The sequence below is a fragment of the Nycticebus coucang genome, chromosome 2 (genome assembly GCF_027406575.1).
Source record: "Nycticebus coucang isolate mNycCou1 chromosome 2, mNycCou1.pri, whole genome shotgun sequence".
Classification (NCBI taxonomy): Eukaryota; Metazoa; Chordata; class Mammalia; order Primates; family Lorisidae; genus Nycticebus; species Nycticebus coucang.
In genome coordinates this window covers 172,950,386-172,976,051 of record NC_069781.1, presented here as the reverse complement: position 1 = coordinate 172,976,051, position 25,666 = coordinate 172,950,386, and the positions used below count along the sequence as shown (strand labels likewise).

Here is a 25,666-nt window from a genome sequence, read left to right as displayed (position 1 = left end):
CACGTCTGCAAGGATCCCTCCCAAACCGAGGAGGGGCGAGACTGAGATTCCATTTCCTTCACAAGGGTCTTTGTCCCCCCAGAGCCTCCCTTCTCTGGGGAGCGGAGGGGGAGACCCCTTCTTTGGTCCGTTAGTGGGAAGAGCGGTGACTGCAGCGCCTTCCACATCCTCCGCCACACAGGGAGCCTCCCGCAGCCCGGAGCCCACCTGTGCCTCCCTCGCCGGCCCCTGGGCCCCTCCCCCGAGGCGTGGCCCCTGGGGCTGGCTGGGGAGGGCAGGGAGCCCGGGGCCAACCGGCTCCTTCCTGCCTTCCCCTGCCCTGGCTCCTGCCCGCCGGCCGGCCGGGGACCGCAGCCACGTCTGAAAGCGCCTCATTGGCAGCGCCGGGCAGAGGGACACCGGCGGCCGCGCGGGCAGCGCAGGACACCGGGCACTGTGCCCGGCGCCGGAGCGGGTCCCTGCGCCCGAGTCCTCGCTTGTTATAACCCAAGACAGCGTCATCCCCAAGATGCCCTTCTGAGACTCCTGCCCTGTTTCCAGATTCACTCCGCCTGGGTCTCCGGGAGCTTCCAAACGCTTGGGACTCCCCGACTCCTGTCCACGCCTCTTGGAGCCCCCCGCTCGCTGTCACCGGGTGCCCTTCAGTAGTTTGAGGACCCTAAGGAGCAAATCAGCCCCTGCAGATTCTTCCCCGCGAAGAGAAAGAGCTGGCTGTGTGTGGAACTTGGAAGAGACGACGTCTGGGAGGCTTTGGGAGCCAGAGAGTGGTGTCTCCCTGCCTGTCGCGCCAGATCGGCGGAGACGCCAGGCTTTGCGGTAAGATGGTTCACCGCTCTCCAGGCGGGAGGGTCCTGGCCCTTTGCACAGCTAGGGAGGCTCCTTGATCCTGCAGCTGGGGCGTGGGTGATGTGAAGAGCCGACTGTGGCTTTCCATCAGCAACAGCGAAAAGGCGTCGCTGCTGCGGGCACAGGTTTGAAGGAGTCTGGCTGGGGCCTCAGCTGGCAGGGAATCACTGTTGGGGTCCCTTATCTCTAGAACCTTGAGTTTCATAGTGCCTGCTTTTCCATAGAACTCTTGAGAACAAGAGGCTTAGAGAGTCCCTTTGGAGCCTCTCCCAGATGAACTGGCATTGTGAACGGGTGTTGTGCACCATCGTTTTCAGCAACGCAACAGGACACCCTGGGCCTCAGAATGCACCCCTAGCAAATGGTGACTTTCCTTTCTCTCTCTCTTTTGAGACTGAGTCTCACTCCTTTGCCCTGGATAGACCGCCAAGGCATCATAGCTCACAGCAATGTCAAAGCCTTTGATTCAAACGATCCTCTTGCCCAGCCTCCCCAGTAGCTGGGACTACAGGTGCCTGCCACGACACCCAGCTGCTTTTTCTACTTTATAGTAGAGACAGGGTCTAGCTTTTCCTCAGGCTGGTCTTGAACGAACTCCTGAGCTTAAGCAATCCACCCACCTCAGCCTCCGAAAGTACTAAGATTTGAAGCATGAGCCACGGAACCTGGCGACCTTTCTTTCTCTTCCCTCTTAAACCAAAGTCAAGTGACTCAAGGTTCCCATTTCTGAGGAAGGGAAAACTGGATCCTGATGAGCAGAAAGGACTTGGATGACCTGAAGCCATGGGTGACCAGGTCAAGTGCCAGAGCCTCTGGGAACAGTGTGCCGCTGGGGTAGCCCTGGCCGTGCTCACCTCCATCCTTCGAGCTGGGTGCTCTGTTGGCTTCTTCTACAAAGGAGTCAATTGAGGCCCAGAGAGACCCAGAGTGACTTGCTCCAAGTCACCCAGCTCACCGGTGGTAGAGACAGGAGCCACCCAGCCTTGACCCTCCACTGTGTCGTGTTGTGAATGTGCTTGTGCTGCCCTGCCTGTACTTGCCTCCTTCTGCTGTAGGGGCCCTGGGGCCACCTGGGCCTGGTGGGGCTATTGTCCTTGGGTTTTCCTGAGGCAAAAACTGTCCCTTGGGATCACAGAATATGATTGTGACCCAGGATTGGGAAGATTCATGGACAAATATATGTAAGCTTATAAGAATACTATGTGCCAGACATTGTTCTGCTTTATAAATATTATTTCATTCAATCTTTTTTTTTTTCAATCTTTTTTTTTTTTTTTTAGTGAGACAGAGCCTCACTTCGTTGCCTTCGGTAGAGTGCCATAGCATTGTAGCTCACAGCAACCTCAAACTCTTGGGCTTAAGTTATCCTCTTTGCCTCAGCCTTCCAAGTAGCTGGGACTACAGGCCTCTGCCACAATGCCCGGCTATTTTTAGAGACAGGGTCTTGCTTTTGCTCAAGCTGGTCTCGAATTCCTGAACTTGAGCAGTCCACTGACCTCAGCCTCTCACAGTGTTAGGATTACAGCTGTTAGCCACTGCATCTGGTCATTATTCTATTCAATCTTTAAACCAAGTCCACTAGTTGAATTATATGATTTCCCTCTTTTTATCTTTTTTTTTTTTTTGGAACAATGCAAGCACAGAGAGAATAAGTAACTTACCCAAGATCACTTAGTAAATGATCAAGTGTGGTTCACATTCTTAACAAGGATACTAAACACCCACCTCCCTCTAACGCAACAGACAGGGTTCATCTTCTACTGTAGTAGGTATTTACTGAAAAGCATGAACAAGAGCACTCTGAATTGCAATAATAGCATTAACAATAATTTCTTAATATTACCTAGTACTCAGGCCACATTCAAATTTCTCTGAGTACCTGCAAAATAACTTCTTGCAGTTGGTTTGTGAATCAGAATCCAAACATGGTCCACACCTTGTATTTGACTATTTTGTTTTTCTCTAAAATAATTTCTTCATTGTTATGTCATTGACGTGTAAAGTAATTAAAATTTGACATTTTGGGGGTAGAAACTGAAAATAAAACTAAAATGAACGTTTTGTAAACCAGAGAACATTCCAGATCGTCCTTGTAATGAGAGGGCTCTGTCAGGAAATCTAGAGCCTCAGCATATAGGAAGCCTGAAAAGATGGCTCTACTGGTGTTCCTTGCAAACTCATCTCCCATCTTCCCTCCCTGCCCTTCTTTATGTTTTCTCTCCCTATCCTTTTTTCTTTCCCTTCTCTTCTCTTTCCTGCTTGTCAGCCCCCATTCCATCACATACCGTGGATTATTTTAGAGCTGTTTTTCCCAGTGATGCCCTGCAATGGCTAGATTCCACTGACCCCTCATCAGCAATTCTTTTTCTCCGGACTTTGTGTGGGATTTTTAAAGAGAGATGGCCTCCAGCACACTCCAAACTTAGAAAAATCTGAGCCTGGGATTTGTACCTAGTATTGAATTTCATCCCTCTAGATCCTATGCCTGAGTTTGGACAGGCTGGTGACAAGGGAGCTGGTGAGCTAAGGGCAGACAGAGCTTGTCTAGAAGAGAGAGCAGCCCAGACAGGCAGGACTCCTGGGCTCCAGCTCACCCTGCATCCATCCCTTCCCTGCATCTCACTTTCCTCATCTGCCCATTGGGCACAACAATGGCCCCTTCCTGTATCTCTCAAGGCCAAGGAATGGCAGCAGATGTGCAGAAGATACTGTAACTTTAAGGTACTCAGCAGAAAGAAATGTGGGATAATTGGGGAGTTACTCCCTTTGGCTTTGGATCACAGAGTATCTGATTACAATTCAGCAAACATTTAGCATGTGTCTTTCAAACATTCCTTGACATGGCACTTATTGTGTTGTTCAGTAAGGATTCTTAACCTTTTTATTGAAGTTCCCTATTCGTCAGAAAAGACCACACCTCATGAAAGTGCATCTTCAAGAAACTGCACACGCCGAACACACCCAAGCCATAACGCCCTTCAGGAGAAATAACACTATCAGCCTCCTGGAGGCTCTGCCAACATACCCTTTCACATCTACCTTACCTGATCCCTTCAAGGGTATCCACTATCTAATCAGAACTACTGGGTGTAGGTGACAGAAACTTGGTTCATGCCAGGCTTAAGCACAAATGGAATACTTTCCCCAACTGAGAGGTCCATTGGTAAATCCGTATGGCTGGATCTAGATGCTTAGATAATGCTGCCAGTTTGCTTATGAATTCTCTGTCTTCTCTGCTGAGTTTTCTGCTGTGTTGGCTTTTTTTTTTTTAGACAGAATCTCACTTTGTTGCCCTTAGTAGAATGCCATGGCATCTTAGGTCATAGCAACCTCAAACTCTTGGGTTCAAGCAATTCTCTTGTCTCAGCCTCCCAAGTAGCTGGTACTACAGGCACCCACCACAGCACCTAGCTATTTTTTAGAGACAGAGTTTGGCTCTTTCTCAGGTTGGTCTCACACTCATGAGCTCAGGCAGTCCACCTCACCTCGACCTCCCAAGTACTGGGATTATAGGCATGAGCCACAGCACCTGGCTTGCTGTGTTGGCTTTATGTTCAGTCAGTTTCCCGCTTCCCTGAAGATTGACAAAAATTCTGGCATTGGACTTGGGCAGATATCTCATTTCTAAATTCCATTTTGTGTGGAGTCAGCTGGGGGTGGAGGTATGTATGAGTATATGGAATGTGTAGATGAGCCCATCTTGGGACATATGACCCTCAGGGATCAGGGGATGGATCAGCCCTAGCAATCTACATGCACTTGAAGTGGGTGAGGCATGATTCCCCTGGGAAAATCTAGAGGCAGTTATCAGAAGGGTAAACAGATATTGAGTGGACACAACCAACCATGTACAGTGCACCTGTGCAGTGCCAACCCCCGCAGTGGATATTGATGACAGACACCCACTTGCAAAACTCCCACAATCTCTAGTCCAAGTTACATCCAGAAGGGGAGACAGGGTCACACAGGGCTGAGTGGCATGCGCCTCGAGAGAGGCATCTGCAGAGACGGCTGTGGTGACTGTGTTGGGAGTTAAGGCTGGACACTCACAGCACAGGGGCAGCAGAGCCTGGAGCATGTTTGACAAACTCTGATGATTCCTGGTCATCTGAAGCAGAGCATTCAGGGAATGAGGTGGAAAACTTTGGTAGGAGAATGGCATGATCAGACGCACGGTGGCTCACGCCCGTAATCTTAACACTCTGGGAGGCAGAGGTGGGTGGAATGCTTAGCTCAGAAGTTCAAGACCAGCCTGAGCAAGAGCAAGACCCCATCTCTACTAAAAATAGAAAAAATAGCCAGGCGTTTGGCAGGCACCTGTAGTCTCAGCTACTTGGGAGGCTGAGGCAAGAAGATTGCTTGAACCCAAGAGTTTGAGGCTGCTGTGAGCCAAGTTGACACAGAGAGGGAGACTCTGTCTCAAAAAAAAAAGTTCAGTGCCTTGAAAACAACTACTCCTTAGGGTGCTCTTGGGTATCAGGGAAGGAGGGGGAAACTGCTATTCCTTCTATGGCCACTTGCACTTTATTTCCACCATTCCAGCTAAAAACACATTGTTTTGTTGTTGTCATTTTCATTACCATTTAAGACTCGGTATATATGTTCTATCAAGACAATAATAAAATTAAATAATAAATCTAAAATGATGGTGTAAGTTAGATGCAAGTTTACCTCTGGGGAGGGCATCAGGGACAGGAAATGTCACTTCTCTTTGCCTGATTGACCTTTTCCCTCTGGTGCAGTGATTCTCAATCTCCCTAATGCCATGGCCCTTTAATACAGTTCCTGTGGGTCCCGACCTACAGGTTGAGAACTACTGCTTGGGAGGCTCCCTCTACCCATGGAATGGAGTGGGTTTTTGTTTTTTTTCACATTCACAAATAGAACATGAGCCTGTGATGCCATCATCTGGACTTTCAGAATTTTGGGAGCCCTCTATGTGTTCACTTTTCCAAAAATTAAACATATAATAGATATATGGATATATACCCCTAAAGAGAATCAGCAAGGGAGGAATTTAGAGGGGAAGGGGAGGGGCTTTCCAGGATGCAGACTTCACTGGACCCAGGCTTAGGAGTGAGGCCCACCATGGAGCCCTGCCCTGGGGGTCTGGCCCTTGGATTTAAGTCCCTTCCCTGGCCACTACTAGTTGAGTACTCCTGTTGCTAAGCTTCATTGCCTCAATTAAAACAGAGATGATATTGCTGCTTATCTTTGGTGTCAGAAACCCTGAAAGTTATGTATAGACCTTGTTTTTGCTCATTAGCTTTCCTTAGTGTTTGTATATTTTTAATGTGTGACCTAAAACAAGTCTTCCAATGTGTGGCAGATAAAAAAAAGTTGGACACCCCTGATTAAAATTGTGTTCGTTTAAGTCAGTAAATATGAGTCCCCCCTTTCTGGCACCCCATTCTCAGGTGAGCCCACCATCCATCAAGGAGCGAGGATCACAACGTCGATGGTGGCTACTCTCCCTGAATCCCAGGTTTTCTGGGCTGGACTTAACCATCCAGGAAGCATCGCTGTCATCAGAGGGGACAGTGGGGTTTGGCATACTCCACTCCTCCTGACACCACCTCTGGATGAAGGGAAGCGTTAGAGCCTGGCTTCTTTCAGTAGTGACATGGTCAGCGGAGGGGGAGCAACTGTTGCAAAAGCAAGGAAGAAACCTCCAGGCACTGCCCTTCCAAAGTCCCCCTGCCTTGAGATCACTGCAGATGCAGCAGGTACAAGCAGGAGCCACTCTAGGATCATGGGATCATGGAGCTAGCCTCAGAGTTCCTTCTACCCTGGAGACATGCATGTCAATCTTAAGGGATCTACTAACTGGCCCAAGGGTGCTTCTGGACTAGAGGACAGCCTGGGACATGCTAGGATTTGAAGCATAGGTGACCCGAGTGTGTGTCATCTGGGCAGAGACCTCTCAGGGATAGGGGCTTTCTCCAGACATAGCTCAACACTAACAGTCACAGCAAGGTGGACCTATGTGTGATACTGCACCAAGCCCTCCTCTCACAGGGGTTGGCATCAGCCTTTCTCACGCCCATCTTAAGAGGTTAAATGCTGCAAACTGTCCCCCCCCCCCACTACTGACATGGAAATTGAGCCTTGGAGAAGTTAAGTCACTAGCTCCAGGTCTCATAACTCCTGTGTGACAACTCTGTGACTCAAAGCTAGCCCTCTCTCTCCCAAACTCCATGCCCATAAGGAAAAGTGCCCAGGTCAGGCCTGGGGAGGGCAGCTCTGCTCCCACCTCTGGGGAGCTTTCTGTGTGCATAGGTATAATATCTCTTCCTGAAAATCTGACCCCTGTCTCCCTTCTGTTTTCTTAGGCACTGAACAGGCAATTCCAGTGGATTTGTAATAAGCGTGTGTGGCTCTCCCAAGGAGCCCTGGACAGGGGTGAGTCCCCTTAGCAGGCCTAGGACAGGACTCTGACATCATCCCAAGGTCCATCCTAGCTCCCCTCACCTGGTCACCTTGCAACTCCTAGGGATCCTGGAGGCCACCCTCACTCTGGAGGCCATGCTGCCTCCAGTGCTTCACTCCTCATGGGCGATGGCAACTGTTGGTGTTCTTTGTCCACTTTATGTATTTGCTTTTTTAAAAATAGCAGTAGTTGGGCGGCACCTGCGGCTCAAAGGAGTAGGGGGGCGCTGGCCCCATATGCCAGAGGTGGTGGGTTCAAACCCAGCCCCAGCCAAAAACTGCAAAAAAAAAAAAAAAAAAAAAAAGCAGTAGTTATACCTGCTTTAGAAAAAAACAATCATACCATACAGTAATACCTCATGTAGAAAGTGCAAGTCCTCATTTCTGACATTACTGTATGCCTCTTCCCTCCATACAATAATTCCCCCCTCCCAATCCTATGAGCTAGGTACCAGCATCATCCCCCTTAACAGATGGATAAATTGAGTTACTGAGTTTTGTTTTCTTTTGTTTTGGTGTCTAATCCCCAATCAAGGCTAGGAGTGGCAGAGCCAGGATTTAAGCCTGGTGGTGCTCTGACACTTTCCAAAGCACCCATTAAGCTGTTTTGCTCAACAACCTAAATTTGTCTAAGAGGAATTCTTAAGCAAAGACAGAAATCTTGTTTGGAAAATAGTATTTCTTTGCACAGACAGACCACTATCTATGTAGTATGTGTATAGTTAGGCAGATAGATAGATAGTTACATGTTATCTCCTACTGGACATTTGCTACCAGCATAGACCAGGTCAGTGATGGTGCACCTGCTATCCTGGGGCCACATATGGCCTTCCTGATCCCTGAGTGTGGCCTTTTGACTGAATCTGAATTTTCCTTTTGGGATTTGTTCTGTGAAATTTGGATTAAGTCGATGGGCCACACTTGGCTTAATGCCTTCACTACACATCTCTGGAGAGCACGCAAGTGAAATGGTCATCGTCTAGGCAAGGCCCTGGGGTCTGGGGGTTGAGTCCCGGGACACTGGGCAGTAGTTGGGTGGGGGGATGGGTGTGTGTGCCAAGGTCCATAACTTTTGTGCTCCGCTCCCTAAAGTTCCCGCCCAGCAGCATGCGGCTGCCGCGCATGTCCAGCTCAGCGGTGACCGCACTCCTGCTGGCACAGACCTGCCTCCTGCTCTTCCTGGTCTCGCGGTCAGGACCATCATCCCCGGAGAGCAGCCAGGAGCGCGTGCATGTGCTGGTCCTGTCCTCGTGGCGCTCGGGCTCGTCCTTCGTGGGCCAGCTCTTCAGCCAGCACCCCGATGTCTTCTATCTGATGGAGCCCGCGTGGCACGTCTGGGTCGCCCTGTCGCAGGGCAGCGCTTCAGCGCTACACATGGCTGTGCGCGACCTGATCCGCTCCGTCTTCCTATGCGACATGGACGTGTTTGATGCCTACCTGCCAGGGCGCAGCAAACTGTCAGACCTCTTCCAGTGGGCGGAGAGCCGCGCGCTGTGCTCGCCGCCCGCCTGCAGCGCCTTCCCCCGCGGCGCCATCAGCAGCGAGGCGGTGTGCAAGCCGCTGTGCGCGCGGCGGCCCTTCCGGCTGGCGCAGGAGGCCTGCCGCTCCTACAGCCACGTGGTGCTCAAAGAGGTGCGCTTCTTCAACCTGCGGGTGCTCTACCCGCTGCTGCGCGACCCCGCGCTCAACCTGCGCATTGTGCACCTGGTGCGCGACCCGCGGGCGGTGCTGAGCTCCCGCCAGCAAGCGGTCTGGGAACTGGCACGCGACAACGGCATCGTGCTGGGCACCAACGGCAAGTGGGTGAAGACAGACCCCGGGCTGCGCGTGGTGCAGGAGGTGTGTCGCAGCCACGTGCGCATCGCCGAGGCCGCCAAGCTCAAGCCGCCGCCTTTTCTGCAGGGCCGCTACCTCCTGGTGCGCTTTGAGGACCTGGCGCGGGATCCTCTGGCCCAGATCCGTGAGCTCTACGCCTTCACCGGCCTGAGCCTCACGCCGCAGCTCGAGGCCTGGATCTACAACATCACGCATGGGGCGGGGGTTGGCTCGCCTCTGGAAGCCTTCCAGACAACGTCCAGGAGTGCTGTCAATGTCTCCCAGGCCTGGCGCCACAAGCTGCCTTTCGCCAAGATACGTCAAGTGCAGGAGCTGTGCGCAGGGGCGCTGCAGCTGCTGGGCTACAGGCCTGTGTCCTCCGAGAACGAGCAGCGCGACCTCACCCAGGATCTGCTGCTGCCTCAAGGGCCAAGGAGCTTCAGTTGGTCGTAGTCCACCGCGTACTTTGGCGGAGACCCCCCCACTTGTGGCGACCCCGGCGCCATACACCCAGGAGTGCGGGGTTCTCCCCTGAAGTAGAAAGGACTGAGTTCCCAAACTCGGCTTCTTTATCCACTCATTCTTGTTTTTCCCCTGAGCCCCCTTTAGCCGAGTTTTTAATCACACACTCCATGGAAGGTAGCACTCATCCCCATTATCTCTGGACACAGGGAGTACATTCTGCTAAATGAAACTAAATTTGCCCTAAGAATGCCTCCTACGTTGTGAACTGTATCCTTTTTATAATATGTAAACAAACTTCAACTGCACCTGAGTTTACTTTCGTCCAACAGGAAAGGAGTCTGCGCCTGTGGTAGCTGCCACCTTTCAGCCAATCACAGGCTGCAAATTGGCTGTGTGCAAATAAGACAGCCGCTGAGCTTTAACCAATCAGATTATTTGTTATGTCCTCACTGTCTGTATTACTGCTTGTACACACTGCTGGGTGAAGCGCTCTGATACCTCTCTGATAGCTCTTGAAAGCTATCACCTCTTCAAATGAGGCCATTTTACAGCCATCTGTGTCCTTAATCACCATCTTGCCCTGAACAAAGACTAAGACCAGATGGATTCAAACCACTGTGGAACTATATTGCTTGAAATTTGAATTGTTTGATTAAATCAGTTCAGACGGCCGGTACTCCCATTGAGGTGTACACTTCGGTTTCTTGTTATTATCCTCCTGATAACCAGCAAAATAGTCACCCTGATATGTTGTGTCCCCTCAAAAGAGTCTTAAAAGCTCTGATACAACCATCCTTTATAGATCAAATGTTTGTTTTAGGGTCAGAATGATGAAAACATGCAGAAAGTATAAAGAATCATACAGTTAAGCTGAAAACATGAATTGTGAATTTCATAACCCCAAACAAGTCCATTATGATGATAGCTACATAAAGTGTTCTCAGTGCCCAAGGTTTTAGTCAACTGACCAAGAGAGAGAAATCATTCAATTAAGTTTTGCTTGAAGCTACCTCCATGCTTAGTACACTAGCTATTAGTTACAACCTAACTTAGTATTTAAACAAACTACAACCTAACTAACATTATTTTCTTGTAACAAATGGCTCAGTTTCAACCAATCATAGCAGCTAAGCTTCAGCCAATCACAGGCTGGTATCTGATTAAACTATGTTCATATACAGTAAATCTGAGGCTGAGCTGTACCCAGGCAAAAACTGTTTCTGTAGGTCCCTTCTTTCTCTGTATGTATGTGCGGCCTTCCCACATTGTTGTTGGAGCCCTCTGAACCTTTACTAGTTCAAGATGCTGCCCAACTCATGAATTGTTTCTATGCTCAAATTCTGTGAAATTGCATGTTTCTCTTTCTTTCCCCTTAACCCTTTCTTCCCTTATGATTTCTCCTACAGCAGATGAGACAGGATGCCTCTTGTCTTGTGGTCTCCACTAACCTCTGTATACCACACCTCCCTAAGACCACACACCCCTATAACCCTGCCTAGTAAGGTGAGCCTCTGATTCATCCCATCAAGAAAGATCCTACCTACAAAAATGAACATAATAATTGGCTTATATGATACAATTAGAGCTTACAGCCTGCAAAATTTGAAAATCAAACACAAAAGTGAAGGGACTTATCCAAGGTCACACAGTGAGAAGGCAGAAGTTGGGAGAAGAGGGATTTTTCCCTTTTATTCCACTGGGGAAAAGAAGGTGAATCCAGTTGGCAGTGACCTGTCTCCTGGATAAAGAAGGGTCAGGTTTTTCCATTTCATTTATTTGAGGGAACAGCTGGCAGAGTCATGGTCAGGGACACAGCTTAGGCATACAGGAGGCTGTAAATTCTGGGCCCAGAGCTTCTCCTGGATAAGCCTGGAGGGAAGCAGTTTCTTGTTATTATCCTCCTAATAACCAGTACAGTAGTCACCCTGATATGTTGTGTCCCCTCAAAGCAGTCTTAAAAGCAAGGAAAGTGCAAGGAGAGAGGGCTGAAGAGGCCTGGGCACAAAACCAAGTGTAGCAGGTGCCAGAGCAAGAGGTTGGCAGCAGGATCAATGCCTGGAAGGCAGGTGGGGCCGGTCATGGGGTGAATGTCACTAGGCAGGCTTACCAGGAGGTTGGAATAAAAAAGGCTGTGGGCTGCTTCTGTCATCCTCGGAACTTCCAGGCCAGGCCTAATACAGCAGAATGAGATCCTGCCTGCAACCCAGAGCACCTAGCTCTGGCGGCAAAGGGCTTTACTGGAGGGACACTGCATGTGTAGAAGGCTTAGTCCTGATCTCAGGAAATGGGAACCAAGAAGTTCTGGGTACATGTTTAAAAGAAAAGCTCACAGAATCCATGGGAAGGAAAAGGAAGCAGACTTGAGGCCTCACAAATGAACCCAGTTATACTGGGTCACAGAGCTGCTCTGGGACTGAGATGGCTGCTACCAAAATTTCTGATGTGTTACCACTAAAATGGGAGGATTGCCTTCGTGGTTGCCATCAGTCACCAGGAGGGATGCTGGTGATCACTAGCTTTTGATTTTCAGCCTACGTGTGGACTTAGACTGGTAGGACCTCAGTGGTGGACTGGCATTCACCTGCAAAGCAGGACAGACAAGGGAGATCTGGCATTTTCAGCATTACATGGAGGGAGGAGAGGTACATTAGTCTTGGAACTGAAGCCCGTTGGAGAATCCTTACAGCATTAGAAACTTCAGTCTCTGTAAATCCCGGAACTTTCTCTTCTGATAAGAAGATTTTAAAAGTTATTTAAAACTCCAGATTTATCGTTGGGTGCTCAACAGGTAAGAAGGTGTCTCAGTCTGTGCTGGCTTCTATAACAAAATACCTTAGACAAGGTAACTTATAAACAGTAGAGTTTTATTTCTCACAGGTCTAGAGACTGAGAAGTCCAAGGTCAAGGCACCAGTGGAGTCTGATAAGGGCAAACATCCTCAGAGATGGTGCCCTCTACCTGTGTCCTCCCATTCTGGAATGGGTGAGCAGCTCTCTGGGAACTTTTTATTAAAAGGCCCCTAATCTCATTCTTTTTTTTTTTTTTTTTTTTTTGTTGTTGTTGATTCAATGAGGGTACAATAAGCCAGGTTACACTGATTGTGATTGTTAGGTAAAGTCCCTCTTGCAATCATGTCTTGCCCCCATAAAGTGTGACACACACACCCCACCCCACCCCCCAATCCCATTCTTGAGGGCTCAACCCTCATGATCTTATCACCTCCCAAATGATCCACTTCCCAAACACCATCACACTGGGGATTAGGATTTCAACATATGACTCTGGGGCATGGGGAGACACAAATATTCAGACAATTACAGAAAGGCTCCTATATTAATATCCAGGCTAGGATTTGAATCACATCTTGACTTCAGCATCCATGGTCCTAACAAACTATGCTGGGGATGAAGATGAACTGTGGCAAAGGATCCCATGATAGGCGTGGAAGGCCAGATCATTTGGCCCTGACAATGACAGATTTTGAGAATTAGGGAGCTCTCTTGGCAACTGGCTACAAACATCTCAAAGACAACAACATTGCGGGTGTGGTGGGCAGATGGCTGGGATATAGAGCCCCTGCTCCTGGTGTCTTTCCTCCGGCATTCCCCACAGTTCCCCAACCACACCCTGCCCTGACCTGGGCATTGGGGATAAAAGCAACCTATAGTCACCACATGGAAGGACTCCACTGGCAAGTGGGGGAGTCAGTGTAGAAACCGACAACCCATGTGGTGTGTTCAGCCAAAAAAGGATGAGCACGAGGCTCATGCTGCCCCAGACTAAGTATGGGGTGACACTGATGCCCAGTGGAGTTCAGGAAGCCCTTGAGGGGAGGACTCAGAGCCCACCTGACAGTGGCGTCCCACTGCCTGAGTCACAGATTGTATCCAGGATTAGGATTAATGACCTCTCTGTATCCGTGTCCTTTGCTTTATGACTAATCCATTCTCCCTGACTCCCAGGGTGCCAGGGCACGGATGACTGGGTCCTGCATGTGTTCCCTGCACATGAGGCCTTCCGGGAAAGCCAGAATGAGCCCAGAACAGGTTTCAGGACAAAGACAAGGGTCACCTGGCTGACTGGGGACCATAAAGGCCAGGCTGGTAGCTCAGGGGAGGCAGATACTTGTGTTGCTGATCACATGTGCCTGATCACTGGTAGGGTGTAGTCATGACAGTGAAGTCTTATCGCTGGGGACTGTCCGAGGCTGTCATGGGGCACAGACATTTGGTTTGGTGTAGGGATAACTGCCCCGAGGGCTACCATCAAGGCTGCAATCTCCACACTTCTTGCTATACAAGGACAGCTCATGTGGATACAGGAGCCATCTTTACAGCCCTCATACTCTCCACATCTGAATCTGGGGTGTCCTGTGACTCACTTTGGCCGGTAGAATGTGGGCATTTTTGAGCCTAGGACTTGGAGGGAAAGGAAAACTTTATCTTTAGTCATCTTAACTTTTCAGCTGGGACTCTGCTATGATTTGAATGTATCCCCGAAAGTTCACGTGTTGGAGACATGATCCCCAATGTAACAGTGTTGGAAGGTGGGGCCTATTGAGGACTCTGCCCTCTGAGGGGATTAATGCTGTTATTGAGGAAATGCTTTGGTTACTGAGGGAGTGGCGCCTTGAAAAGGAACTGGCTCACCCTCTTTTTATCTCTTTCTCATGCCCTCTGTTTGCCCTTCCACCATGTGGTGGCTTTTTGGTCACCCTAGCACAGAGCAAGAAAGCCCTCGCCGGATCCTAGTTCTTGGACCTCAGGCCTCCCAGGCTCCAGAACTGTGAGCCAACACATCTGTGTTTGGTATAAATTGGTCTGTGGTACTACGTATTGTGTTTTAGCAGCACAAATGTACTGAGACAGGCTCTGGAACAAAAAGACAGATTGACCAGAGGAAAAAGTTTAGTAACACGTGTAGCGCACAGCATGTGAGAGAAAGTGACCAGAAGTGTTTACCTGGAACTCTAGAATATACATCATCTTCAAAGAGAAAAATTAATTTGTAGAGAAGTGATTAGACCAAGGAAAGAGGTTTTACAGCAGCTGTGGGAGGCAAATACGTGAGAGGAGACCCCGGGACCGAGGTTTGCTCCGGAGCCCCTGCTGCCGTCTCCAGCTGGCAACAGTTTGGAGCTGTCTTAGCACAGAATTGGCGTCCGATCTTTAGGCAGAAAAGTGGGAAGGGAGACAGAGGTGGTTCTGCCTTGGCTGCCTTCAACAGGAAAGAATTTTATGTCAAAGAGGCAGATTTGGAGACGATGCGTCCTGGTTTCCCTCAGCCTGAAGAGAACCTGCTGCCGTGGAGCGAGCCCAGGCTCGCCTGCCTGACAACCAGGGACTGTGACAAGGAGGGTCCAGTTGTTCCAGTCAAGGCCATTCCAGGCCGACCAGCCCCTCCTGGCCCACCAACTGATCAGCATCGGCCCCTTCTGCTCCACTCTCCTGACCCATGCAAGTCCCAGGGCCAGCCGGGCTTCCAAGGTGGGGAAACTGACTCTAGCTCTTGACCTGTAAAGACACAGAAGCGAGACCAGCTAAGACCAGAACTGCCCAGCCAAGTCCTAGCCTTTAGGAGTGATAAAAACGCTTCTTCTGGGGTGGCGCCTGTGGCTCAGTCGGTAAGGCACCGGCCCCATATACCGAGGGTGGCGGGTTCAAACCCGGCCCCGGCTGAACTGCAACCAAAAAATAGCTGGGCGTTGTGGTGGGCGCCTGTAGTCCCAGCTGCTCGGGAGGCTGAGGCAAGAGAATCGCTTAAGCCCAGGAGTTGGAGGTTGCTGTGAGCTGTGTGAGGCCACGGCACTCTACCGAGGGCCATAAAGTGAGACTCTGTCTCTACAACAACAAAAAAAAAAAAAAAAAAAATGCTTCTTCTGTTGAAATCACTTGAGTTTGGGGTGGCTCGTTACACAGCATTGCCTGATGGCTCAGTGGAGACTGGAGTGCCCTGGCCGCCTATAGCTTCCACCTTTCCACCAGAGCCTGGCGGTGCCTCTCTGCTCCTGGGGCTGCTGTGACGGTCCCCAACCCTCTGCCTTATCTGTAGGCCTTTGATGCACCCAGGAAGCATCTGGGCCCAGCAAGCACCAGCCACCAAAGTCAAGCAGGCTTGCCGCCTCTGCTGTAGGTATGGGGAGTTGAGAAAAGGAGTAGCAAAGTATGAGAGCGTCTGATGGTGCACAAGGTAATATTTTGCCTGAAGTAGCAAATAGAACTCATCAAATATTGAATATAGTATTTGATATTAGTAGTGTGCCTAATTTTTGTTTTTGTTTTTTTTTTTCTTTTGCAATCAAAAATATGAAGTTTTCTACATTAGCAGTGTGTCAACTGATCATGGCTAACAGAGACCCTGTGTCCTTTATCCCCAACTTGCTGCCATCCTCAAGGTTTGCCTTCAAGGGCCTGGCGCTATGCATCTCAATATGCCAGCCTCTTAGTACTGTCAAGTAGGAATATAAGAAGAACCACCTATGTAATTTTAAATATTCTTGTAGCCACATTTTTTTCTTTTTTTGAGACAGAGTCTCACCTGATTGCCCTTAGTAGAGCGCTGTGACATCACAGCTCACAGCAACTTCAAACTCTTGGGCTCAAGCGATTCTCTTACCTCAGCCTCCCTAGTAGCTGGGACTATAGGTGCCTGCCATAACACCTGGCTATTTTTAGAGATGAGATCTTTCTCTGGTTCAGGCTGGTCTTGAACCTGTGAGCTTAGGCAATCCACCCGCCTTGGCTTCCCAGGATTACAGGTGTGAGCCACTGCCTTCATAGCCACATTTGTAAAAGGTGAAAAGAAACAGGTGAAATTAATTTTAACCTCATGTTCTATTTATCCCAATATATCCCAAATATTATCATTTTAATATATAATCACCATACAAATATTGCTGATGTCATAGGTGTCTGATTTGTTTCATACTGTGCCTTTGAGTGTTTAACACAGCACATCTCACTTCAGACCGGCCACATTTCTAGTATTCAGTGGCTGTGTGTGGCCAGTGGCTACCATACAGGACAGTACCGGGCCGACTCCTCATTTCATTACATTTTTGTATCCTCCGTGCCCTAAGGTATTTCTATGTCCACTTTTGACTAAGATGCTCTATCATGAAGAGTACTTTGGTCCATAGCTTCATCCTTTCAAAGCATAAAGAGCCAGTGAAGATTTGGACTTTGCTGTTGATCCTATACATTCAAGTTTCCAGCAGACTGAGTAAGAAAGAACACATACTTAGGAAGAGCTCACATTACCTACCTAGCCAGGAGCATGGACTCAAGCTGTTCTTCTCCTCTCGCTGCACATAATTCAGATAATACTGACTGCTTCTTAATGTTTGTTTCTTGTGCCTTGATTCATTTGGATCATATTGGAGTGCCTGTAGCTTCCCCCTTTCCACCAGAGCCTGGACCATGCCTCTCTGCTCATAGGGCTGCCAACCCTCTCCCTTATCTGTAGGAATGATTTTTTCCATTTTCAGAGGGCATCCAGTTGAAGGCTTCAAGAAGTCATGCCTAGTGACTCATGGGCCCTAGAGACACAGTAAGCTTTGGCAGAGCAGACAGACCCCTTCTCTCTCTTTTTTTTTTTCAATTCAAAATAATTTATTTTTATACAGCAGCGAAAGGGAACAAAGTTCAGCTACACTGAAGAATTGTGAGCCAAATAAATCAGAGCCCTTCTCTTATGGGGGGCTGTGGACACTAAATAGTCTCACAGGTAATTGTGCAATCATAGGTTTTGATAGTGCTATAGAAAGCAATGAAAGTGGGTAGAGGGCATCCTACTTTAGCAGAGAAAGTCAGGGAGGATCTCTTTGAAGGGAAAGCTTTTGGTTTGAATAAGTGAAGGATGAATAGGAGTTAATTAAGCGTGGGATGAAGAATTAGAGGCAAAGAAAGACTGAGAGACGGACAAGGCTTGATTTCTTGTTGGTGCCCTTGAAATCAAGGTTCCCTGACAAAATATTGGCTCCTGGGAATTCAGGTTCATGAGATGATAAAAGCCTCAAGGAGATTAATGAGTTTGTGTGTCTGTAAGTGAAGATTCCTAGAAACAGAACTGCTGGATCAAGGAGTATATGCGTTTTAAATATTTAAATATTAAATATTTTATAAAAATAAATGATTTTAAATATCATTTTCGTAAATATTCTCTTAATCATTCTCGAAAGCTCAGTATCCATTTGTACTCTCTGGGACAGTGTCACAATGCCTTTGTCACCCACTCCTTTCAACCACCCCACATGACACCACCATACACAGGTAAATCGATCAATTTCCTTTTTGCCTACCTTATAGGTAAAAAATGTTATTTTGACTTTTTTATTGTTTGGGATTATTGAAGGTACAAAGAATTAGCCTACATCAATTGCATTTGTTAAATTCCATCTTATAACTGTCCCCTATTTTGACATTTTAGTTTGTGTTTCTTTTATTCCTGTGGTAGCTTATTATCTTTTCAGGCTTATTCATCAGCTGCGCACATTTTCATGGTTAAAGACCTTTGCCCATTTTTCTGTTGAGTTGCTGGTCTGTCTTTTTATTCTGCTTTGTCATTGGTGCAAATTATTTCTCCTAGCTTGTCATCTGTTTTTTAACCTACTTTATGGTGGTTTTCCCTAAAGTTTCTTGTGTATTGAGACACAATTGATACAAAATATCTATACATATTTAAAGTGTAAAATTTGATTAGTTTAAACACATGGTTATACCTGTGAAATCAAATTACCACCTGACCACAATCCCATTCCCAAAAGTTCCATCCTATTCATCATATTGTTCAATGTGAAGCCTTTCCTTTTGGCTTCTGGATTTTGTCTCTTCTTCAAGAGACATTGTCCTCCTCGAGATTACAAAATGGTCTTCACACTTGCTTCCAATGCTTTAGTAGTTTAACATTTTACATTTGGATCGTAATCTCGTGGAATTAATATTCCTGACTTTTGTGAAGTGGGCTTGGTTATCTGTGGTTTTTCAGTAGTCAGTTCTCCCAGCGCCCTCTACTGAATGATCTCGATCATTACACACTCAATCCAGCAGGGGCTGGAGTCTTCCCCACTCAAAGGTCCACTCTGCACCAGTGAATCAGCTGGGCTATTTCTTTAGGCCCAAGATGGTGACCTCTTTGCTAAAATGAAATGGATTAGCCCCCTACCTTCACAAGTTAATTGATTTGGATTTAAGCATCACTTTCTCCCAGTAAGACACTAGCGTGAGTACTGTGTGGCTGTGGCATTCAAAATGACTGAGTAAGTAGAGCAAAGAATCTGCATCAGATTTTGTGTTACACCAGAACACTGCACTGGGGAAACTATTCAGATTATTCAGAAGGCTTTCAGGGTCTAGGCGCACTGGTTCACACCTGTAATCTTAGCACTCTGGGAGGCTGAGGTGGGTGGATTGCTTGAGTTCAGGAGTTTGAGACAAACCTAAGCAAGAGCAAGACCCCGTCTCTACTAAAAAAAAAAAAAAAAAAATTAGGAAAATGAGATGAGTATCATGGCCCACACCTGAAGTCCCAGCTACTTGAGAGGCTGAGGCAAGAGGATCACTTGAGTCCAAGAGTTTGAGGTTGCTGTGAGCTATGACACCACAGCACTCTACTCCAGGCAACAGAGTAAGACTGTTTCAAAAGAAGAAGAGGAAGATGAAGAGGAGAAGGGGGAGGAGAAGGAAGAGGGGAGTAAAGAGGAAGAGGAGAAGGAAGAGGGAGAAAGAGGGGGAGGAGGAGGAGGGGGAGAAGAAGGAAGAGGGGAGGAAGAGGAAGGCTTTCAAGGATAATGCAACGAGTGCATTGGCACGAATGCTTCCAAGATGGTTGAGAAACTATTGAAAAGTGATGTGCATCCTGGAAAGCCTGCAACAGGCAGAACACCTAAGAATGTAACGCGGAGGGGCTGAAATCAGCAAAGATCAGTGACAGTGTGAGAACTAGAAGCTGGTCTGGGGATTCCCCAAACTACTGCCTCCGAGATTTTGACACAGGATCTGGGCATGAAACCTGTCATGGCAAAATGCATTCTGCAGCTTCTGCTGCCAGAGCAGGAGGAACATCATGATGCGTTTGCTAATGACTTGCTTCAAACTGCTACTAATGAACTGGATTTCCTAGATAAACGGATATCTAAGGCCGTGATCTGAAAACAGAGGCCCAGTCATCCCAGTGAAAGTCTCCTGGTTCTCCACAATTGGAGAAGGCACAGCAAAGCTGCAGCAAAATCAAGACCATATTAACTGTGCTTTTTGATTGGGAAGGTGTTTGTCTATGGTTAAGACCCTCCTCCTGACCAATGACTATTAAGGAGTACCTCCTCCATGTTCTTCATAGGTTGAGAGACACTGTATGACTAAAACTGGCAGCTATGGGCAACCAATGATTGGCAGCTTCACACAGCAGTGAGCCACCCAGGCATCACTTCTGCAGTTTTTTGGTGAACATCAAATCACCTGGGTGACTCAGCCCCCTTACAGCCCAGATTTGGTGCGCGGTGACTAAGGGAAGCCTCAGTGAGATTCAGGAAAATAAAATGAGGCAGCTGATGGCTATTCCAACAAGGGATTTTGCAGAGTCTTTGTTCTTACTTGTTTACTGTTGTCTCAGGTTTATTAAAATATTACAGCACAACACATAGAGTCAAATGGCTCCACGTGGTGTTTTGAAATTCATACCAGCCATAGGCTGAGTGACCTGCAGGTTGGACAGACTGACAAAGTTCAAAAGCTGCAGCATTTCCCTAGAGTCAGGTTCTACTTCAGTGATCTCCTGATCCAGGGCTGAGACCATGGGGACATAGTTATCTTTCCTCCCTTGGTCCTCCTGCAGCCTGATGGAGACACTTCTCACCAGGCCTCTCTGGATCTGCTTCATCAGGTGTGTGACATGGCCTGAGCTGCTTGCTGGGAATAATGGTGATCTCTTTGCACACCTGCTTATGGAAGTCGCTGCCCAGGGCGCCCTCTCCAGAGTCTTGGTACAAATGTGTCCCATGTTGGGGAGTCCTTGATAACAGAGCTTGCAGAGTGTTCTGAACAATGGAAGAGATGCTGGGAGAACTGTGTGAGGTCCTAAGGTGCCTACTTTGAAGAGGACTGAAGCATCATTGCCCTATGTGCAGGGTATCTTGTATTTTCTTCAATGAATGTCTATGTTTCATATAACATGGCTGGATACATTCCAGACAGACATCTTCCATGTAAACATAAATACATTGTTACAATATAGAAATGTAATATTCCTGGGTGGTGCCTGTGGCTCAAAGGAGCAGGCCGCCAGCCCCATATGCTGGAGGTGGCAGGTTCAAACCCAGCCCCAGCCAAAAACCACAAAAAAAAAAAAGAAATGTAATATTCTTACTATTTTGTAAACTTTTTCACTGTAAATTTTAACCCTGGGCTTCAAGCAAAAAATTTTCCCTCTTTAATTTCTTTCTCAAAGTGGCCTAGTTTTTATACATACACATGTGTTTATTTGGTTTCCATTTTTTGCCTTTAAAAAGGCTTAAAATTTAATAACAATAATAATGTTTAAGATAAGGACTAGAACAAAAACCTCGTAAAGAACGAACAGAGATAAATACATTCAGAAAAGAAATCAGACAATTGCTGCAACGAAATATGGAGCAATAATAATAATAATAATAATAAAGCGGGCAGTGCCTATGGCTCAGTGGGTGGGGCTCCGGCCCCATATACCGACTGTGGCGGGCTCAAACCCTGCCTCAGACAAACTGCAACAAAAAAATACCCAGGCGTTGTGGCAGGTGCCTGCTGTCCCAGCTGCTCAGAATGCTGAGGCAAGAGAATTGCCTAAGCCCAGGAGTTGGAGGTTGCTGTGAGCTGTGACATCACAGCACTCTACCGAGGGCGACAAAGTGAGACTCTGTCTCTAAAAATAACAATAACAATAATAATAGTAAAGCAAAAAAGTAACATTCATATTATCAGATAAGAGTATGTCTATCGGGTGGCACCTGTGGCTCAGTGAGTAGGGCGCCGGCCCCATATGCCGAGGGTGGCGGGTTCAAACCGGCTTCGGCCAAACTGCAACCAAAAAATAGCCAGGCATTGTGGCGGGCGCCTGTTGTCCCCGCTGCTCGGGAGGCTGAGCACGTAAACCCAAAAGCTGGAGGTTGCTGTGAGCAGTATGATGTCATGGCACTCTACCCAGAGAGGTAAAGTGAGACTCTGTCTCTACAAAAAAAAAAGAGTATGTCTATCATAGAATGCTTTGACTCAGAGGTTCAGTATGGAGTCAACAGTTAACTTTTTCTTATTATTTTTTTCCAAAGTCTCAAAAAATAGACAACTAATATTTATAAATAAAAATAAAAGGTAATTTCTGGGCGGTGCCTGTGGCTCGGTGAGTAGGGCGCCGGCCCCATATATGAGGGTGGTGGGTTCAAACCCAGACCCGGCCAAACTGCGGCAGAAAAATAGCCCAGCATTGTGGTGGGTGCCTATAGTCCCAGCTGCTCAGGAGGCTGAGGCAAGAGAATCGCCTAAACCCAGGAGTTGGAGGTTGCTGTAAGCTGTGATCCCATGGTTAACTGTTGACTCCATACTGAACCTCTGAGTCAAAGCATTCTATGATAGACATACTTTTTTTTTTTGTAGAGACAGAGTCTCACTTTACCTCTCTGGGTAGAGTGCCATGACATCATACTTAGTTTTTCTTTTCTAACCACATCACCTACTGCTGCTTTAGAGACCCTCTGAAGTTCCTTAAAGTTCTTTCTACCCAACCCACTCTTTTGGGGTAGCTAAATTTCAGAGGGGCTCAGTGAAACATGTGCCTTTCAGATGTTAGTGACACAGAATGTACGCCTTGCCACTGGATATGGGCCTTTTAAATCACAAATGTTCAAGGTAACACACCCAGCCATTAGTTAACACTGTTCTTTCTTTTTGTTAGAATATGTAATATATAATACCTTCACATCCTATTTATAAAAGGTGGAGATATGTTGCTGTGACACTGTATTAACTTGTGTTATTGAAAATCTGTTTCTGTCTTGTGTTCCCAGCTCGATTTTGAGTAAACTTGAGAACAGCGGTCACACCTTATAAAACATAGACGTGTTCTGTAAACAAATGCTTGAATGAATGAACATGTTGTGACCAAGGAAAATTTTGTTTGGAGCAATTGGGGGATGGTGAGGGTCATCTGGGAAATCTGGGTTTATTCTTTTCCAACTAATGAAATGTTGACTTTCTTGGTCCAGTGCTCAGTCCCTGTAGCAACTCAGATAGGTATCTGAGAAGACATAGGTGCTTTTGTTTTGATTTCTCAATTTCTAGGCGTCATAGTGACTAACAAAACAGTCAGTGACCAGAGAAACAGAAAGGAATCCATGAGTATCTTTCCCCTTAGACCTTTTGAATTAATAATGACCTTATGGCTTAGAGTCCTTCTCTCTTCCTATTCTCACCCCTCTACTCCCTCCTCCTCCATGTATTTCTTGAAGGGAACTCTGAGTACAACACAAGGTAGAGCAGGATTCCCTGTGGACTTGTTCTTAGTCAAAATCTAAAGGTTCTTTTTTTTTTGAGACAGAGTCTCAAGCTATCACCCTGGGTAGAGTGCCATGGTATCATAGCTCATAGCAACCTCCAACTCTTGGGCTCAAGCGATCCTCTTGCCTAAGTTTTTCTATTTTTAGTAGCTATGAGATCTCACATTTTGCTCAGGCTGGTCTCCAATTGGTGAACTCAAGCAATCCATCCGCCTCGGCCTCCCAGAGTGCTGGGATTACAGGGGTGAGCCTCAGCTCCAGCCTCGAAAGATTCTTTGTCTTTTGTTGCCAAGAATTCGGTACCTGTTAAATGCTAGGCATAGGGCTAATTGGCAGAGGAATGAGAGATGTTCTTGAGTTCATAATAAGGTCATGTGGGAATTGATGTCTTCATGATCTTAATTATGACTTCCAGATTACTTTATTCACTGAGTCTAGGAGACTCTTCGTTTTAAGGAGTCAACATCTAAAGGCATGAATCAGTCCTTTGCAAAACTGGGGAAAAGTGACTATATGAGAGGTCACCGTGAAGGTGGACTTAATTTTTCACCATGTGTTGTACTTCTTATGTTCCATGTTCCTATATTTCCTTTCAAAAGTGGAAACAAAATGTTTCTTTAGCCAGGAGCGGTGGGTCATGCATGTGGCCCCAGTTAACCCAGAGGCTGAGGTGGGAGGTTCACTTGAGCCCAGGAGTTCAAGGCTGCAGTGAACTATAGTGGTGTGATTGCACTCCAGCCTACATAACAAAGCAAGTGCCTGTCTCTTATTTTTTTAAAAAAGAGATTTTTATTTTCATTTCAACTATAAAAATCTAACTTATTAGTATTATTTTATGTTAGCTTTCTGTGTCTTGATTTTTTGGTAGAATTTTTTTTGTTTGTTTGTTTGCATTTGTATATTTCTATTACACACTTCTAGTATTTGAGTCTAAGAAATAACCATGAAAACAAAGGCATATTAGGTTTCATTCATTCTTTCTTTTTACTTGTTCATTCATCTTAACCTGTTGACTCCCCAGTGGGACAGCCCATTATCTCTTATCTCTCGCCAGAAACAACTCCCTTAGGAGCACTCCCCGTGCCTCTGCGGTGTGGGTCCCAATTTAAATTTACAAAGCAAAGACTACTTGGTACTTTTACGATGTCCAGACCATTAACTCTTTTTTTATAATTTTATACTATTGGTAAAACACAATACCCAAATATATGTCCAGACCATTAACTCTTTTTTATAATTTTATACTATTGGTAAAACACAATACCCAAATATAAAAGAAATACCCTTGAGTAATTAGAAAACATTGTTTCACTGCATAATTGGAAGTATTTTTCCTTACTTGCTGGTTTATAAAATGATGTTTAATTTTATAATTGACAGTATTTGGGATCATTGAAATACGGGTGGCCAGGGTATGATGAGTCTGGGAACCATGAAGTGGCAGTCTCTTCTTTGTTGGACGTCCAAATACTGATGCCAGAATGGATTTCAACATAAAGAGAAAAAATGGAGCAAGTATATGGTGAAGCAGACACCGCTATAATGCAGGAAATTAACCTTTAATACAAGAATAGGACTGGAAAGAATGAAAGATATGAAAAGGGAACAGGAACCAAACAAAAAAAATCAAACATGACATCAGATATTATAGAATCCCTGATGGGAAAAAAATGTTGTAAATCAGGACACTGGAAACAATGGCACATCTTCAGTTCACAGCAGCTGGGACGATCGCACAGCAGCTAGGACGGTCGGACAGCTGAGGTTTGTCTCAGCTTCAAACCCACCCCTGTGCTCGGCCTCCTGATGCCAGTGCCCAGATACTGGAAAGCCCAGGCTCCTCTGCCTAGGGCTCCTTGTTACAGTTCTGCCAGTAGGAGGCGTGATGAGCCTTGTTCTACACACTGGCAGAAACTGCAGCCGGCTGCCACTGCCTGGGTGAAGAACTACTGCCAAGATGATGCAAACGGGCATAACAAGAAACAAGAAGTAAGACTGCCTCTCTTTCCTCCAGCCTTCCAGGTTCTCTCTAGGTTCCTTCCAACAGCTCTGGAGGTCCTGGCACCAGCTGGCCAGTGTTCCCTCTTGAGGTCTGAGTCCCAGCTCCTTGAGGCCTCTCTCCACGAATCCTCTAGGTTCTAACAATCCCAACCCCTTCCCTGTCTTCTCTAGTGGCTAGGCATGGGAGCTGCTCCCTGTGGTTACCAGCTGTTTCCTTTATGCCTCTTCAGTTCTCTAAGGTTACGGGGACTAATTACTCCCTACATCACAGTGATTTTTCAACTGAGTATGCCCTGAGAGCATCTTAGGTATGCCGCAAAAAATTTTTAAAGATCATTAATTATTTTCCAAAAAAGTTCAAAGCACAGTAAGTATATTCATTTCTTTATTCTTTTTTTTTTTTGATCAACATAATTTTAAGTGCGCCATGAAAGGTTAACTATAGGTTCAAGTCTGCCGTGAGATTAAAAAGGTTGAAAAACACTGCTATCTTAAAGGCTCCTGGTTAAAATAACTCTCAGTTTCTGTTTTTCTGACTGGACCCTCACTGATGCAAGTGGACTGCAGTGCATTTTTCTATCTAGTCATTAG

General features: G+C 46.8%; 1 protein-coding gene and 1 pseudogene across 4 annotated transcripts in view; both read left to right on the top strand.

The window, feature by feature from the left end:
- Positions 1-25,666, top strand: part of LOC128597629 (transmembrane protein 231-like) — a 56,904-nt pseudogene that overhangs the window by 19,640 nt on the left and 11,598 nt on the right. The gene's annotated exons all lie outside the window — the stretch shown is intronic.
- LOC128597568 (carbohydrate sulfotransferase 6-like) lies at positions 300-11,257 on the top strand. Of its 3 annotated transcripts, XM_053608049.1 has the most exons (4): positions 300-816; positions 6,264-6,572; positions 7,179-7,248; positions 8,368-11,252. In XM_053608049.1, exon 4 carries the CDS (start codon positions 8,383-8,385, stop codon positions 9,541-9,543), a length of 1,161 nt encoding a protein of 386 aa, XP_053464024.1. In that variant the 5' UTR covers positions 300-816; positions 6,264-6,572; positions 7,179-7,248; positions 8,368-8,382; the 3' UTR covers positions 9,544-11,252. The 3 variants fall into 3 exon arrangements, with proteins under 3 accessions (XP_053464024.1, XP_053464018.1, XP_053464029.1); XM_053608043.1 differs by lacking the exon at positions 6,264-6,572 and having other exon boundaries at positions 8,368-11,251; XM_053608054.1 differs by lacking the exons at positions 6,264-6,572; positions 7,179-7,248 and having other exon boundaries at positions 8,368-11,257.